This window comes from Lutjanus erythropterus, chromosome 18 (genome assembly GCF_056507025.1).
Source record: "Lutjanus erythropterus isolate fLutEry1 chromosome 18, fLutEry1.hap2, whole genome shotgun sequence".
In the NCBI taxonomy this organism is placed as follows: Eukaryota; Metazoa; Chordata; class Actinopteri; order Lutjaniformes; family Lutjanidae; genus Lutjanus; species Lutjanus erythropterus.
Window position 1 is genome coordinate 1,268,753 of NC_139334.1, and position 16,286 is coordinate 1,285,038.

Below are 16,286 nucleotides of genomic sequence, written 5' to 3' on the forward strand. Positions count from 1 at the left end.
GATTATATCCTTTTGGAGCTTTGAATATCTTTCTAGCAAATTCCACTGGAATCCATTCAATTCCTGTAAAGATATTTCACTTTAAGCTACACGTGTCAATCTCATGGTGGCATTAGAGAAAAAAAATCAGGGTAATGTAAGCAGAGTTCCTCCTCTGGAAACCAAAAATATCTGTACAAAATTTCACTGCAATTCATTTCACAGGTGTTAAGATATTTTAGTTTGAATGTGATGGACGGACTGACAGACTGACTGCAATCCAAAAAGCGGCGCCACGTGCATGGCTAAAAACAACCTACCATATAGTATTTTTTAGATAAATAGGAAGCTACTTTTTGAACAAGAAAATACAGGACATTTCAAAAAATGTCACAGAGCAGTGCATGCTTTAAGGTAAAATTTTAGTGAGTCTAACGTATTGTAATTACGTTGAGGGCAAGGTAAGAACTCCACAGAAACAGTGTTTTCCTTTAAGAACAAAATGTACACCTAAATTGGGCATCTTCACACTGAATAGACCCAAGTTGACAGAATTATGTCTTCCTGTGCCATCCGTCTGTACCATCTTCGATCCAATATTTATCTTAGGCCAATGAGAGAGGGACTGGCATCTGAAAATGCAAGATAATTATATAGGCCAAGAGAAGATATTTGTTTTTACGTCTTAAATGTGATTTTTATAGATGCTGGCAACCTGATCCAATAAATCGCTGTAGACTTGAAAGTGTGAGGCATTAAAAAACTCCCAAGTATTAAATTAATCTCTGTTAGTCTCTAATTCAAGTGTGGGCTCACACCCTGTTTCGCCCCCGGAGAGTGCCAAGTCTAAGATCATGCTAAATTGCTCTTGTCATGTGTTTAAGACACTTGGCATTCTCAGCCCAGTGTTTTTTTCTCTGTGATCTGTGCGGTTTGTGTCCAACACAGTACAACTTGTTGACAGAAATAGCACTTTTCTGACTACTTTAAATGTGGCTCAGTAACTGCTTTAGCCCAGTATCAATCCACTGTGAGCCCTGATAACTATTGTCCCATCTTAGTCCTGGCACTTAGGTCTCTTGTTTTCTCCCATCTATCAGCTGGTGCTTAGAAACTGCCAAGCCTCTTTCCACCAGCCATCTCTGGTCGCAAACAATAGCCTGCCTACTAAAAGCATTCCCAGACCTGTCAGTGAGGCCTGCCAATAATAAACTCTAATAAAAGCTGGAACGCATTATTCCCAAAAGCAGGAAGGAAGCAGGAGCAACAGTTGGTACACTATGCCCAGGTTGACATAATCTTGCTTTATGGGCCATCTGAGGTCCATTGTTAGACCAGTAACAGGGGACGAGCTGGAGCGGCAGATAGGAAGCGCTCACCAATGCATGGCATTCAGGATTACCAGGGGGTAACGTGAAGTCGGGAATGTTTCCTTTTCCTTAACTGCGGAGTGCTTAGATTGGCTCTACGCTCCGTTTTCTTTGTGGGAGTTGTCCTGATATCTAAATTACAAACAATGTCTCATTGTGAGAGACCATAACTTCTCTGAGGAGTCTTAATTTTCTAAAAAGTGGGAAAATAAACAAGTCTCACTGTGAGTACAACAACATTTCAACCAAGAGAGCAGGATGAATTACTGCCCAATGAGTCTGACTGACATGAAAGCATTAAAGGAATAGGCTGCTGTTATTCTACAATTGGCTCATTATCAACAAAACCAATGATGAGGCCAAACACCAACAATATGTGTAGTCCTTTTCTAGATACTTTCCAACATCACTGCCCTATCTGTGGCACCCAGCCCCCTGCCCATTTGAACAAAAGTTACCCTTTAGGCTTTGTTAGGGACTATTTTCACTAGCGTATTAACACACATGAGCGGTTAATAGTAGTAAGACGAGAACAGCGGCATGCAAAAATCAGTGACACAACCACCACAACATCCAACGTCATCCGTCACTACAAAACCCAGAGAGAAAGGTATGTGAATGTGCGACTTAGCGGCTAATCAAAAGTTAGAAAGCTGACATTAAGTTTGAGCCCCACTCTGTTGTTACTCGTTGAGGAGGCCTGTTAATGATTGCCACAAAATGTCAAATATCTGTCGGATTTTCTCTTTTCATTGACGTTTAAATAAAGCTTAACTGTCCCTGACGACTGTCTTTTAACCGGGGAGGATCATCAGATTTTCGTATGACTTGGCTTATGATTTGCAGGACAGTCTCGACTTCACTTTCTCGGTTTTCACCACAGCGATTTGGGACTTTGAGACTTTGAACTTTTTTGTGACTTGCACATGTGTGACTTATCCCACCTCTCATGTGTTCATGAAGGAATATGTCACCCAATTCAACATCTATCAAGCGAATTTGAAGTGTGCTTCTGAAATGTTGCCAAAAAGAAGGAAAAAACATTAGGTGGCGATCCATCAACTTTTTTGGAGAAAATAAACTAGATTACATGAACTGTAGCTTTGTCAGAAGCTGGTGGCATATGCTATGTAAGTCATGGTTGAAAAAAGCACAGCAGAAGTAGAGGTTGGCAGCAGATCGAGCTTCTTCTTCTTCTTCTTCTTCTATCAAAGCAGAAACAGCCGATCACTCATGTGAGTTAAATTCTTTGGGAAAAAGTGTTTCCATCTCTCTTTTTTATGCAGAATTGATTATGTTTTTTTTCAATCATGTAATACTTTAAAATGTGTAGAAACTGACACTGATGTGTTTTAGTGCTTGTTGATGGGATCCACCAGTTGTTGATTTGGGCTTCTCCTGGCATTTGTTGACAATGAAAAATATTTAATATCACCCACTTAATGCCTCTGCATCCCAAATTCTACATGACATCCTGTCAATACTCTTAAATTTTGAATCATGCTTTTACTCTGAAAAGTAAGCCCTGGCCTGCACTGAATTAAAGAGGGGGAAATCCCACTGGTACACTAATGAGTTGATCACATTCAAAATCACCTCTTTTACCAACCAAGACTAACATAAATTAGTTTAAATATGGGCTTTTCAGACAATATGTCTGCAGACGGAGAACATGGTGTTTGTCAAAAATGAAAACTCTTTAGTTTAAGTTAGTTTATTTAGTAAATATTACAGACTAGAATGACCTAATTTTCTATGGGGATCTAGGTCAAGTTTAAAAGATGGGGGAAGCAGCACATACTATTCAGATAAGCTGACAAAGAAGTAGATACATGTATCTGCTGAACCAAAATTTCCATTATTGATGTTTTTTTTTAAATTTTCCCCTAAAAAAGCTTATTAATATCTGCCCAAAGTGGAGAAAGAGAGCCAAACGACAACATATTCATAATGCAACAGAGGGCCATTTTTGGAATTTCCAATGTGACGAGACAGAGCCTGTCTGTGCCACACAGCAAAGCACTGCAGGAAAGATAAGTGGAAACATGTTGCTGTTGTATCTGGAGAGGCCATCGAGGCCAACCCCAGGTCTTGGGCACTTAGGCGCGCAGACTGAGAAAGATGCAAAACACTGGGGAACTCCCTAAATGTTTAGTGCCTGAACGCATCACTGGACAAGTCTAGACAAGACAAATGATACATTACACACAAAGAAGGGGGACAGAGGGGCAGACAAATGGTAGTATTAGGTGAGTAAAAAAGAGAGCTGCAATTACAGATAACTGTTCGTATGTACTGTGCATTTACTCCTATCTCATGGCAGAAGATAAAGAGTGTATTTCATGTTCCTTGGCTGATCTCGACTGTGTATTATTCTGTAGAAAATTAAGTATCAAAAGCAGTAACATACCACAAAAGGCCACTCAGCAGGGTGTCTGTTCAATGACACCTTCTGTTTCACTTTAAATGCCTCACGTATTAAAATACAACAGGTCAACTGGTGACTGGGTGATAATGCAGCTGAAATGTTCAAAAGATTGGTCTGAGATTTTCATGGTTTCTTGTAAAGTTTTATTTTGCACAACTGCAATACCTTTAACTTGCTGGACACTTGTGGGTGTGCACGGAAATAATTAATGGAAGGGAGCAGAACAGCAACGCAATCGCTAAACAACCAAATACAAACACAATACACAATCATAACTAGACATATGTCAGGGCTCAACAATAAAGACTGCACAGGACTACACTGTACTGTGATGTACTGTCTTATATTGTGCTTTGACCAGGTTTTCTTTTTTTTTTTAATGTCCTTGACCTCACGATGTCTTGGGAGCATGGATATTTCTGACCCCTATCCACTTGTGGACATTTCAGTCATTGTACGGGTCGACATGAATATGTGCACTTTTCTGTTTGTTTTATTTGGTTCTGCTTTGTCATGTCTATTCGTTTGTTGTTGTTTTTGTGGGGAAAAGAAAAAAAAATCCTAAATAATAAGAAACAAAAAGAAAACAAAACAAAACAAAACATCATGTCGGACAAGTAAATCTGGCAACTCACTTGCTGGACCGGGCATGTTATAAAAAAGAATCAAGTACAAAAATATTTTGATAATCAATAATAATTTTTTCATGCAAAATGGCAGAAAATGCACCTTTCAGCCTCTCAAATGTGAAGATTTCCCACTTTTCTTCATTTATTATCATATTAAACTTTTAGACTGACAAAATAAGACATCACCTTGGACTTTTAAAGACTGGGATGGACTCTTTTCACTACTTTATGACATTTTATAAACATTGCAGCCTTAGAGTAAGCATAACAATTAACTTAGTCTTTGTTATTTGATAACTGCTAATACATGAATCAGTTTCTGCAGGGGCTAATAAAAACTGACTTCAGGCAAGTAGATCTTTGACCAATTTGCCTGACTGGGCAAATGAAAAAGTATATTAATGTTGCATCCTACATGTGTTCAGAGTTTAGAGATTTTTATGTCAAAATCTTTTGATGGATTTATGCTATTTGCATATTTATTACAAGTTAAAATTAAATTCAGTTCTGTTGTCAGTCACTGTTTATTGAATTAGGGAAGAAAAAAGAACCATGTTACGCAACAGCACATCTTCTACGCAAGTGGATTTAAGCACTCCACCTTCCCTCCCTCCTTTCCTGCATCGTCATTTCCTCCTCTCTGTTCATTTCTTTCCAAGCAACTCATGAGTAGGCCTGCTCTGTTGTATTCCTGTCACCAAGTTTGGTGAACACATGTCTTCGTCTTTCCAAACTCTGCTTGGCTCATGCTCCTACACCCAGGCAAAGTTTAAAGCATTCTGGATCACCACTGGGCTGTTACACTGACTGGAACAGGGTGTGTTGTCACTGGTAAACCATAGTTGGGAAATAATTCGAGTGAACTGTTATCAGTTCTGATGAGAAATATGTGACCCAAGTGGTGATAAAATTTGTATTATTTATTTCCACACATAGCTTTACTTAATAAAGCAGTGTTTGATTATTGAAAGGATGAAATAAAAACACCATATAAAGGCCTCTTCACATCGCCGCACAGTAACTTGCTGCCTTCTATCATTTCAACAAAAAGAAGGAACATGCTGATAACTGTTTTCCAAAGCCCAACTTGATGTCCTCAAGTGTCTTGTTATGTCTTAAACAGAAAGATATTCAGTTCACTCTCTTAGGTGGGCCAAATAACCATACATGTTCAAATTTGAGAAGCTGAAAGCAGAGAATTTGGACATGTTTACTAAACAACTACTTTAAACTTTATCAAAATAGTTGGCGATTAATTTAATATTAAATTAATTGCTGCAGCTCTACACATCTCTTTATTATGCAATATGATACAGTAGCATCTACAGCCTCCCAAACATATATTAAAATCAATGCATGGTTGCAACAAACACTGAAAAGTCTAACCTAAATGAAGGTAAGCTGTCAGTATTAAGAGCTAGACCGATAACTTGGCTAAACACAAATGTCAGCTTATTGCGGATATATTGGTGGCGGTGTTGTCTGTTGACTGATAAGTCATTAGTAGCTGCAGTACAGAAATGCCAGACTAGACTGGAACAGTTTGACTGTTGGACTGTGGACGTACAGCACACAGTGAGCCAATACAAACACTGATTCACAGAGAAGTTAATTATTCTAACATGTTTTATCACCATGTTTAGACCAAACATCACCATCAGACTATAATCTGCGCATCTCTCTCATATACTGTTTCCACTTTGTGACAGCTCTGATCAATATCTATTTATTATCCAAGCCATGGCGATGATATCACATTCTTTTTTTTTTTTTTGCGATCGAAGTGTGGAGCAGTTACGTGGAAGGAAGGCTAATGGGCTAACGAAGCTGTGTTTCCATAGGAATATGAAGCAAATTTTAAGCAAACTTTTGAAATGAAAATGTAAATTACGTGTGTTTCCATCAACTGGTCTGGAGCAAATAAATTAGGCCAGGCAAAGCATAACCTGGTCAGAATTTTGCGGTACAGGCTAGCTTAATAAACAAGAGTAGAAGCAGAGGACATACACCAAAGACAAAACCAGTTGTTTGACAACTGCCAATAAACCTCAAAGAAGAGGAAACAAAACCAGTCGGCTTGGGTAACGAAAGAAGAATGGAGATACATATTTTTTTTCACTGGGCATGGTGTAATTATTTTTTCATGGAACAGTTGACGCCAACCACAGAAACAGCTGATCTCATCTGATCTGCATCAATTCTTTCTTGGAAAGGTAAAAACCACCTCAAGCAAATGTAAAAAGTAGTTTTTTTTATTATTTTTTTTAAATTTTGCTGTTTCCATCAACCTTTTCCAATGCGATGCTTCAAAAAGTGCATTGTGAAAATTTTTGTGTTAAAGGCACAGTATGTACTTTCTGTCTCTAGGGTTCTCTCAGTCAAGTTTGTTGATGTTGTGAAGTAGCGTAGGATTGTGGGAGATGAAAATCGATCTCATGTCATGTTCACAGATAATGTAACATATTTTATTCACTCACATTCAGTCACCTTCATTCATGATGAAATAGCTACAAGTAATGTTAGCTGACAGAACATTAACTCGGCTGGCTGTTAAAGTGCTGTTAGGTTAGTTTGACAACTTCTTTCTTCACTCTCTGATGTATCATGTGGTGTTTCTCATTTTTCCCCAGTAGTCATAGCAACTAGAGGGGTAAAGGGGGTACTGCCAGGTGACCAAATGAAACACACAGTTACTTTAAATAAAATTAGGGAATTTGAACATTGTTGGAAACATCTGGAATAATGTAAAAACACAACTCAACAAATTGTATAAGATAGGTCTTATCATTTTTAGACATTTTAAATGTTACATATTATGCCTTTAACTGACAATTTATTGTTCACAAATGACTGTATTCATACTACCATACACTAAGGCTATACTAATCCAGCCCAACAAGCCCTTTCAGTTACCCATCACACTGAGTTTACATTAATTCAGTTCCCATGGTAAAGTCAACATTGCATGTTCTATACTGTTCAAAGCCTAACTACAGTCTCTACTCGGTCACCGTAATTAAATAACCTCTGATGAGCTGCTTTTTAACCAAGGACTGGAATTAATTAAATCTTTAGGTTAGATAGCTATAAATATGTCAGCATGGTCAAGTGATGATTAAAGTTAAGGGGGCAATCAGTGGTCAATTTAGGATTTATTTCCATGTTAAAAGGAACAATAGCTCCCTCTCTGCCCAAAATAAACCCATTAGACCGGCAGATGACTTTCCACAGCCCAAACAGAATTAGATTCATGAAGCTAGTGCGAGACTTGACATGACTGACCAGTTAAAAACAAGCCTCATGGTATGCGTATCAAAGCACTCTGAGGTGGGGAGCTGCCCTGGTGGCCAATTAGCCGCGGCCTGGATGCCATTTAGCCTACATTTGCCCTTGACAATGAACCCTTGCACCCTAGCAACAATGCAACAGTGAACCTCAATAAATGCGTGGCAGACTTTGCTCATATTCCATGGCTCATGGAACAGTTTCTGCTATAAAAGGTTTATTTGTGGGACATGTGGCCTCTCATCATCCAGCTGGAGTATTTAAGTCTCTTTCATCCCCCATGCATTGTGGTTTAAATGCTGAAAGGACTTTTCTTAATAATCACTAAGGATTGAGGATTTCTTCATTATTGCTGCTGTAGTAGCTCACGTTTGAGGGGCTACACCCTCTAAAGGTGGCATGCAGAAGTGTGTGAGCTAGGAATTTTGGGAGGGTGTCGAATTGGCCCTTTAGTACTTCTTTAAGGGGTCCATCCTAGGAGGGCAAAAACAATACAGTGATATATAAGAATTGATGAACATTTTCTTTTAGACATATGAGTAGACAAACATTAAGAAACTACTTCTCTTATATGAGGGTTTGTTCTGCCACCGAAAAATATTTTACCTAGGATTGTTCTGATACCAGTAATGGAAAATACCTCCAATACCAGCTCAAATAGTATGTAAGTCTATGCACCGATTCAAAACCATATAATTTATTAACCTTAACCTGAGTCGGGCCAGACAACCAATAATATCCTTTTTTTTTTTAACACACCGATATAGGATCAGTATTTGGTATCAGCTGATACACACAGCTCATGTATCAGAATCAGTATCTGTAAAGTAAAAACAGTATCAGATCATCTCTAAGTCTTATTTATAGGTAACTAGAAATTAAAATACAGTGTATCTACAAGAATTAAGTTTGTAAATTGTGTGCATTTTCCTTATATGATAGTTGAAAACATTGATAATTAATAAGATGCAAACCGATTTTCCTCTTTTCTTCTTCTTTTAAAGGGATAGTTAACCCAAAAATGAAAATTCAGTCATTATTTACTCACCCTCACGCTGACTGAAGGTCAGATTTAGTTTTTTAGTCCACAAAACACGGCTGGAGTTTCACAGGGAAACAGGGTTGCACAGTCTCCTAAAGCCTCGACATGCCCTTTTTTCGTGGACTTAGAATGAAACCCGACCTTCAATCAGCATGAGAGTGAGTAGATAATGACTGAATTTTCATTTTTGGGTGAACTATCCCTTTAAGTCTGTGAGGGCTTAGTGCTGTCCCTCTATCAAACCACCAAATTCATGAGGGCTGTCTTGATGACTTTTCAAGTTCTTAATGCACACCTTCCTAAAGTCATCTGCATTTCTGCAGACTTTGACTGAGGGAATTACACAGTTCAGAGCGCTGTGACGTTAAACAAATGGATACCAGGGAAGGGAAGGGGAAGTTAATGGTGACCGGTTTTCAAACGGAAAAAAATAGCAGAAGATAAAAAAACAATAAACCTTAAAATGGCTCCATACTGCACGTCTGGTGTAATCCAAGTCTCCAAAAGCCCCAACACACCCGGTTCACTTGAAAAACGTCATTTACACCGTGTTTTTTTAGCCAAAATCATCACTGATCCTGAGCTTGGAACCACGTTCACATGGGCATGCACACCATCTGAACTGGGTGTGTGGTGTGACAATGTGTGTGCACTAGTGAACAGCATCTCGAGGCTGTAGGAGACTTGGATTATGGCAGATGTTTGAAAACTGGTCACCATTTACTTCAAGTGTTTACGAGATTCTGCAGCACTGTTTTCCTGTGAAACTCCAGCAGTGTTTTGTGGACTAAAAAACTAAACTAGACCTTCATGACTGATTTTTCATTTTTGGGTGAAGTAGCCCTTTAAGTTGAAGTTTCCTTATACAACAAATGGCTTTACCAGACAAAATAGTGTTGAATGAGGTGCAATTACTGTCATTTTTAGACTGCAGATTAATTATCAATTAAGACGTGTTTAACTAGTTTAACTCTTAACTGCGATCAATCGATTGCTGATTAATCATTATCCTCCCATCAATTTACTGTAGTCTACATTTAGTAATAATAACTGCATTGCTGGTACAACTAAAACAACTTTTTAACTGCTCTGCTTATTAAATTCAAAAGTGACGGTATATTTAAAGAATAATGCTGTTTGCCTTTAATGGTAATGGGCCTTCAAAAGGTTGAGAACCCCTTTGGATGCTAAGCTAACATTAGCTCAGCATCCAAAGCTAGAGGGATTAAGCTGCTGAAGCCCTCGATTGGAGTGATTTTAAAAAATTAATGTAATGTACTTACAGTATAACTGGAGGATTACAGCTATTGTTTATTACCTTGCAGCCTTAGCTGTCTATTGAACTCAGCTGCTAGTAAAAACGTATGGGTCTGGAAAATGACTTGCACAGGCAGCTAACACAAAATTTACTGACCAATGGACTTATCATCAGAGGTGGAAGTAACTAAATACTCTAATTGCTGTAATCAAGTATTTTTTTTAGTACTTGTACTTTTATGAGTAAATTACTGTACTATTACTCATACTCAAGTATGCATTACACTATGTAATCTACTTAGTTACTTCTAAAATCAAAATTGAGTACTGAATACACTTTGAATTAATATCAAAGCCATTTATCTGCATTTTTGCAGCCAATAAGATGATCTAATTACAAATGGACCATTAAAAACACTGCAGCAGCACAGGTTCGGGGTAAGGATGTTAATGATCGATCATCAATCGATTAATAGCCATTGAGAGTTTAACCAATTAAATATATATTCTGACACAGTTTTGCCTGCTGGTGTCATTTGTTGACTAAGGAAACTTAAAAATATCACAAAACCAAACAGAAAAAAATATGAAAATGAGAAAAAAATATATGCTATTTTTGAGTGTCTAAATAATGACACAGAGTGGCATATCACTCCCAAAAAAACATCTCTGGCAGAGCATAAGGACTGACAATGGCTTGCGATTCACGTCTGCCAGACGAGAGATAACCGTTTTATTTTGGCAAACTCACAAACCAAATATTGATACATCTTATGAAATCAAAATATGAGAACCTGCAAACGGATTTGAATCTGCCCTTGATTTTAGTGTGGATATTTGGGCCACAGGAGGGTTTTTTCTTTTGCAACAGCAATACATTTCTTTGTGCAAACAGAAGCATGTATAACTAACCTACTGAAGGCCTGGTGACAGCAGGGAAAAACACAAGGCTAAAGAGAGAAGCTAATGATACCCTTGGCCGGCTGTAAACACGAGCAATGTGTTGCTGAGACATCAAGAATTCAACCATCCACTGACAGATGACCTAAAATTAGCCTAATGTTTACCCCTGCTGGATAACAAACGCTTGAAACATATTGCTTGTGAGGGACAAAAGTGAACTGCACTCCTCATGGATTTCATCTTTTAATGTCTTGTAATTTTGTTAAAATAAACAGGTCAGATGTTTCTTTAACTATCTGTTGTACAAGTCAGCAAAAATGTTCTGCAGACACCTGGTCCATTTGTTTTAAGAGGATTCTTTCTAATTCCAAACAGCCAGTGGTCAGCTGATGGTAAATATTTCCAAAGGGATACGGAGGGGGGGAATTTAAGGAACTGCTGGGAATTCAGCGTTTTAAAGAGAGTTTGAGGGGGCTGTACTTACTGAAAATGTACAGGAAAAAGGAGTAGGAGAGGAGGATCTGAGGCAGGGAGACAGACAGACGAAGGAGGATTATGAAAGCACGAACAGCAAAACACAGCGAGAATATAAGTGAGAAAAATAAACAAGCGATGGGCTGCCAAGCACTGGCTCAGCAGAGGTACTTCCCCTTATGTGCACAGCTGGATTTGAGAGACGGTGAGCAATACTCCCCTCTCTTCTCCCAGACTCTGACACAAGCAGGGGAATTTAGCAGCTCCATGCTAGGCTGCTGCAAAAAATAGCACCGGGTAGCTGCATGGTGGTAGCTTAACAACAACAACAAGGAAGCACTCAGCAGAGTGCTGATATCCATCGAGGCCTGATAATCTCCCTGGTCAACACTGCACCGGGCCAGTGACAGCCAACAGACATTCATTTCCTGGTCAACGAGGTAATTGATAGATTCAGACCTAATCTGATTAAAAATTTTGTCTGAGAAAACAAATAATGTTTGGCTTGGTACTGGCACTACATGAAAGCTCCGGCCTAATATTCCCAGCAATTACATCCATATCGAACAAATGTGTTTAATGGCCCAGTCTTAAGTCCTGAACCCTCACGGACTTCAGCTGACGCTACCCGCAGTGCTCAGGCGCAAGAGGGGTCAGAATGGCACTAATGGGAACGGGACAGCGCTTTGCCACATGTCACAGTGACACTAATTACACAAATACATATGAAGAGCATAAAATGAAAATATCATAAGACAATTACATAAAACTGTCAGGATTTATTGGTGCTTCGGGGATTGTTCTCCACCATTGGATGAGTCAGACGGAGCCTCTTTTTGATGAATTCTTAAAGCTGATGACAGACATTGCCTCTTTTGAATCACTAATAGCAAAGAATAATAAATTACCACGGGAAGTTTTTTAATGTACATAGAGAAAGAAACAAAGGATTGACAACATTCCTAACTGTTTATCTAAATGTGCTTTGTACCCTCTTTTTTCTTTCTTTTCTCTCTTTATTTATTTTATTACTTTTTTATTATTATTATCACTTAGACTATCTAGTGCCAAGATCTGTAGTTTGTTGTGGGTTTTTTCTGTAGTGTGTTGTACTATGTTGCATTGCATTGTTTATAAAATGGAATATTCAGTAAAAACCTGAATTTAAAAAAATATATATATAAAAATTAAAACGAGGCGTACACAAATATAAATATATTCAGGTAGAGGTTTCAGTGTGCTCCATAATGTTTTAAATGTAGTACTTGTTGCATTTAATAAACCAAGTGGTTAAGAATTCAGTTCAAGGAGAAAAGGTGAGATCTTGGGTACGGATTTAATAAATTTCTGCAAAGAAAAAAACCTTGCATATAGATTAATTACATTAATAAAGAGCGCTGTCATCTACAGACCTTAATAAATGCTTCTGGGGTTCTCACGGTAACCGTGTGTTTAACGTCACAGCGCTCTGAACTGTGGGTAATTCCCTCAGGCAAAGTCTAAAGGAATGGAAATGACTTTAGGAAGGTGTGTGAGCGAAAGGGATCAAGAAGTCATCGAGAGATTTGGTGATTTGATAGAGGGACAGCACTAAGCCCTCACAGACTTTAAGGGATAGTTCGCCCAAATATCTAAATTCAGTCATTATCTACTCACCCTCCTGCCGACTGAAGGTAGGGTTTGGTTTTTAAGTCCACAAAACACTGCTGGAGTTTCACAGCGTTGCAGAATCTCCAACCAATTTAAGAGAATGGTGACCAGTTTTCAAACGTCTGCAGTAATCTAAGTCTCCTAAAGTCCCGACATACTGCTCACTTGCACGCACACCATCACACTACATACACACCCAGTTCAGACGGTGCGCATGCACACATGAATGTGGTTCCAAGCTAAGGATCTACAGTGAAGATTTGGGCTAAAAACATGGTGTAAATGACGTCTTTGAAGTCAACTTGGCATGTTGACTTTACGAAACATGGATTACTCCAGATGGGGTTGGTGCAATCCATGTTTATGTTTGAAACTGGTCACCATTCACTTCCACTGTTTGGGAGATTCTGCAACACTGTTTTCCTGTGAAACTCCAACGGTGTTTTGTGGAGTAAAAAACTAAACCCGGCCTTCATTCGACATGAGGATGAGTAGATAATGACTGAATTTTTATTTTTGGATGAACTATCCCTTTAACAGGAACGCAGCTCAAAATCTGTCAGTCTGTGATGGTGGACATTGGAGCTTGGACCACTGACTGATGTCCAATGCCAACGTTCAGTACCAACACAGGAAGTAGGGTGGTGCAGTGAAGCAGTGAAGTTGTAGGGATGAAGCAGAAAGTGAGGGTGTAGGGGGTCAGGCTGGTGCACGGACGCTACCAAATGTATTCTGTACAAATGTACATTTTGTTGTTGTTTGTGTTTGTGTGACATGCATGTGCTTTGAAATAGGGTGTAAAGTCTTGAGAGGAACCTGAGTGACTGACAAGGAAGAGCATTCAAAAATAAATGAGGGGTTTTGTATGTTGCTGGAAGCATGTTACTCCTTCCTGGTGTGCTGATGTTACTTGTTGGCCTAAAAATCCCAAGTTCAAAACCAGTTAAATGTTACTGCAAAATTACCAGACAGTTTTTTACTGACTATTTCTTTGCATCTCTGACAAGAAAAAAAAAGAAAAGAAAACTTAGGTGTGGTCAAAACACGCATATGGATTATCAGGAACTTATGTTGTAATCACTTTTGTGGTGCAGCAGCTTGTATTAATATGCAAACATTAAAAACACACCCTATTTGAAACTAGACTGCACTGACGCAATCAGGCCTAGAAAACCAGTTTTTATACTAGACATATAATTAAATCTAAATGCTTTTATCTCACCACTTTCCAGTTACATCTGAAATATATTTCAACACTGGGAGCAAATTCTTTGGAAACAAACTTAAAGAGAAATATGTTAATGTTCAAAACTTATAATTATAAAAACTATGATGAAACAAATGTCATGCAATTCCCCTCCAGGTAAATGTTCTGCAAGCCTAGCATTACCAGGAACCTCATAATCTGTTTAATCAACTGTTGTTAATGCCAATCATGTGCGTGTTGGGTAACATATACTATCTTTATTACAGGGGTAGGTCGCAAAACATGTTCTACACAAACTATCCTGTTTAGGCTACCAACGACAGTGAATCACAGCTCCACAGAGACGATTGGATTTACAGATTACCAGTAAGTCAAAACAGAGTTTATGGGATAATCAAACACAACTGACAATCACTGCAACATTTCCAGGTATTTCACTCCACACGCCCGTGGTGGCTCCAAAGTGTTAGTTTTTTTTTTTTTTACAAAGGCTGTTTGTGGCACTGCTTCAACTCCCTCTGGCTACTTTGATCAGTAAAGTTGTAATTAGTGATTTGACACATCTGTCTGGCATTTAGGACTTAATAAGAGAACCATGCAGCGTGGCAAAATGAATGAAAAGCTCAGGCTTTAACGAGTGGGAAGGAACTAAAACAAATTTGTTCTTGAGCAGCAGAAAAAACATAAATTACTGCAAAATAAAACACATTTTCATAGCGATAAAATTGCGCGTCCTGTAAAATTTGAAATAAATATTTCTCACAATGAAGCTTACTCACCGGTAGCTCTGAAGGCTCTGGGAGAAACTCGGCATCTTCTCCAAAAATAAAATCCGGCGGCAGTTCTGGATACCGTGCGTTGAATATAATATCCCCTGGAAGAAAAGAAGGAAAACTGATTACATTATGGATGACTTATTTGGCACACTGATGTGGACAACATTAATTCATGGAGGTGACTTTCCTGTGCTTCACTGTGACCATGACATATCAAGGAATCAAATAAGTTTTATCTTATAAGAGCTCATTTCCATGTATTTGTTTGTATTAGGGCTAAATATATGGAAAACTACAGTTACCACCTCATGGTTGTATTCCTCTGTGAGCCAGTCAAGTTACAGTTACACCCATGTTTATCCAGACTTATATAATATACTGTATGTATGGTTCCAGTGAATAATAAAATGTGTTTTATGAGGTCAGTGATCTTGATGAGTCCATCCTTAAGTCCAAGTGGATGTTTTTTTTGTCAAGTTTGGAGGAAGTCCCTCCAGGTGGTCCTGAGTTATAGTGTTCACGAGAATGTGGCAGCTGAGGTCAGAGTGATCTTGAACTTTGACCACCAAAATCGTATCATTTAATCACTGAGTCCAAGTGTCATTTGTGCCAACTTTGAAGAACTTCTCTCAAGGTCTCTCAGAAAACATAATGCCCTCCAAAAACATACTGCACCCTGGAGGGATAAAAAGCAGGAGGAAATTATTTTTTTCATCTTTCATTTAGAGAATAAAGTCAAAATGTTGAGAATGAAGTTGAAATGTAGAGAATAAAGTCGAAAGGTCAGGAAAAAGTTCAAATGTTGAGAAAAAAGTTCAAATTTCAACAATAAAGTCGAAATGTTGAAAATTAAAGTTGAAATATCAAATATAAATTAAAAATCTTGAAGATGAAGTTGAAATGTCAAGAATAAAGTTGAAATGTCCAGAATGAAGTTGAAAGGTTAGGGGAAAAAGTCTAAATGTTGATAATAAAGTTGAAATATCAAGAATAAAGTTGAAACGTCGAGAATAAAGTTGAATTGTTAATAAGAAAGTTAGAATAAGAACATTTTGACCTTCTTGAAATGGTATTTCAATTTTATCAACATTTCAACTTCACTCTCAAAATCTCTTCTTGTTTTCCATTTTGCCTGCACCGACACATTCTTCCATATCTTTGTGCACAACTGAGCCCAAAAAATGTAATTTTCTTTCAGCAAGTCTAAAAATATATCAATCTGTCTCACTCTGTTCCTGTATTCTGTAATCTAAGACATGGAGAATAATTTTTTTGAACAGTGCTGA

General features: G+C 38.2%; 1 protein-coding gene across 1 annotated transcript in view; it reads right to left on the reverse strand.

Moving 5' to 3' along the window:
* babam2 (BRISC and BRCA1 A complex member 2) overlaps window positions 1-16,286 on the reverse strand; it is a 117,075-nt gene that overhangs the window by 84,330 nt on the left and 16,459 nt on the right. Inside the window, exon 4 of the mRNA XM_084743188.1 lies at window positions 15,004-15,098. Coding sequence (XP_084599314.1) covers window positions 15,004-15,098 — 95 coding nt within the window. The remainder of the gene's footprint in view (window positions 1-15,003; window positions 15,099-16,286) is intronic.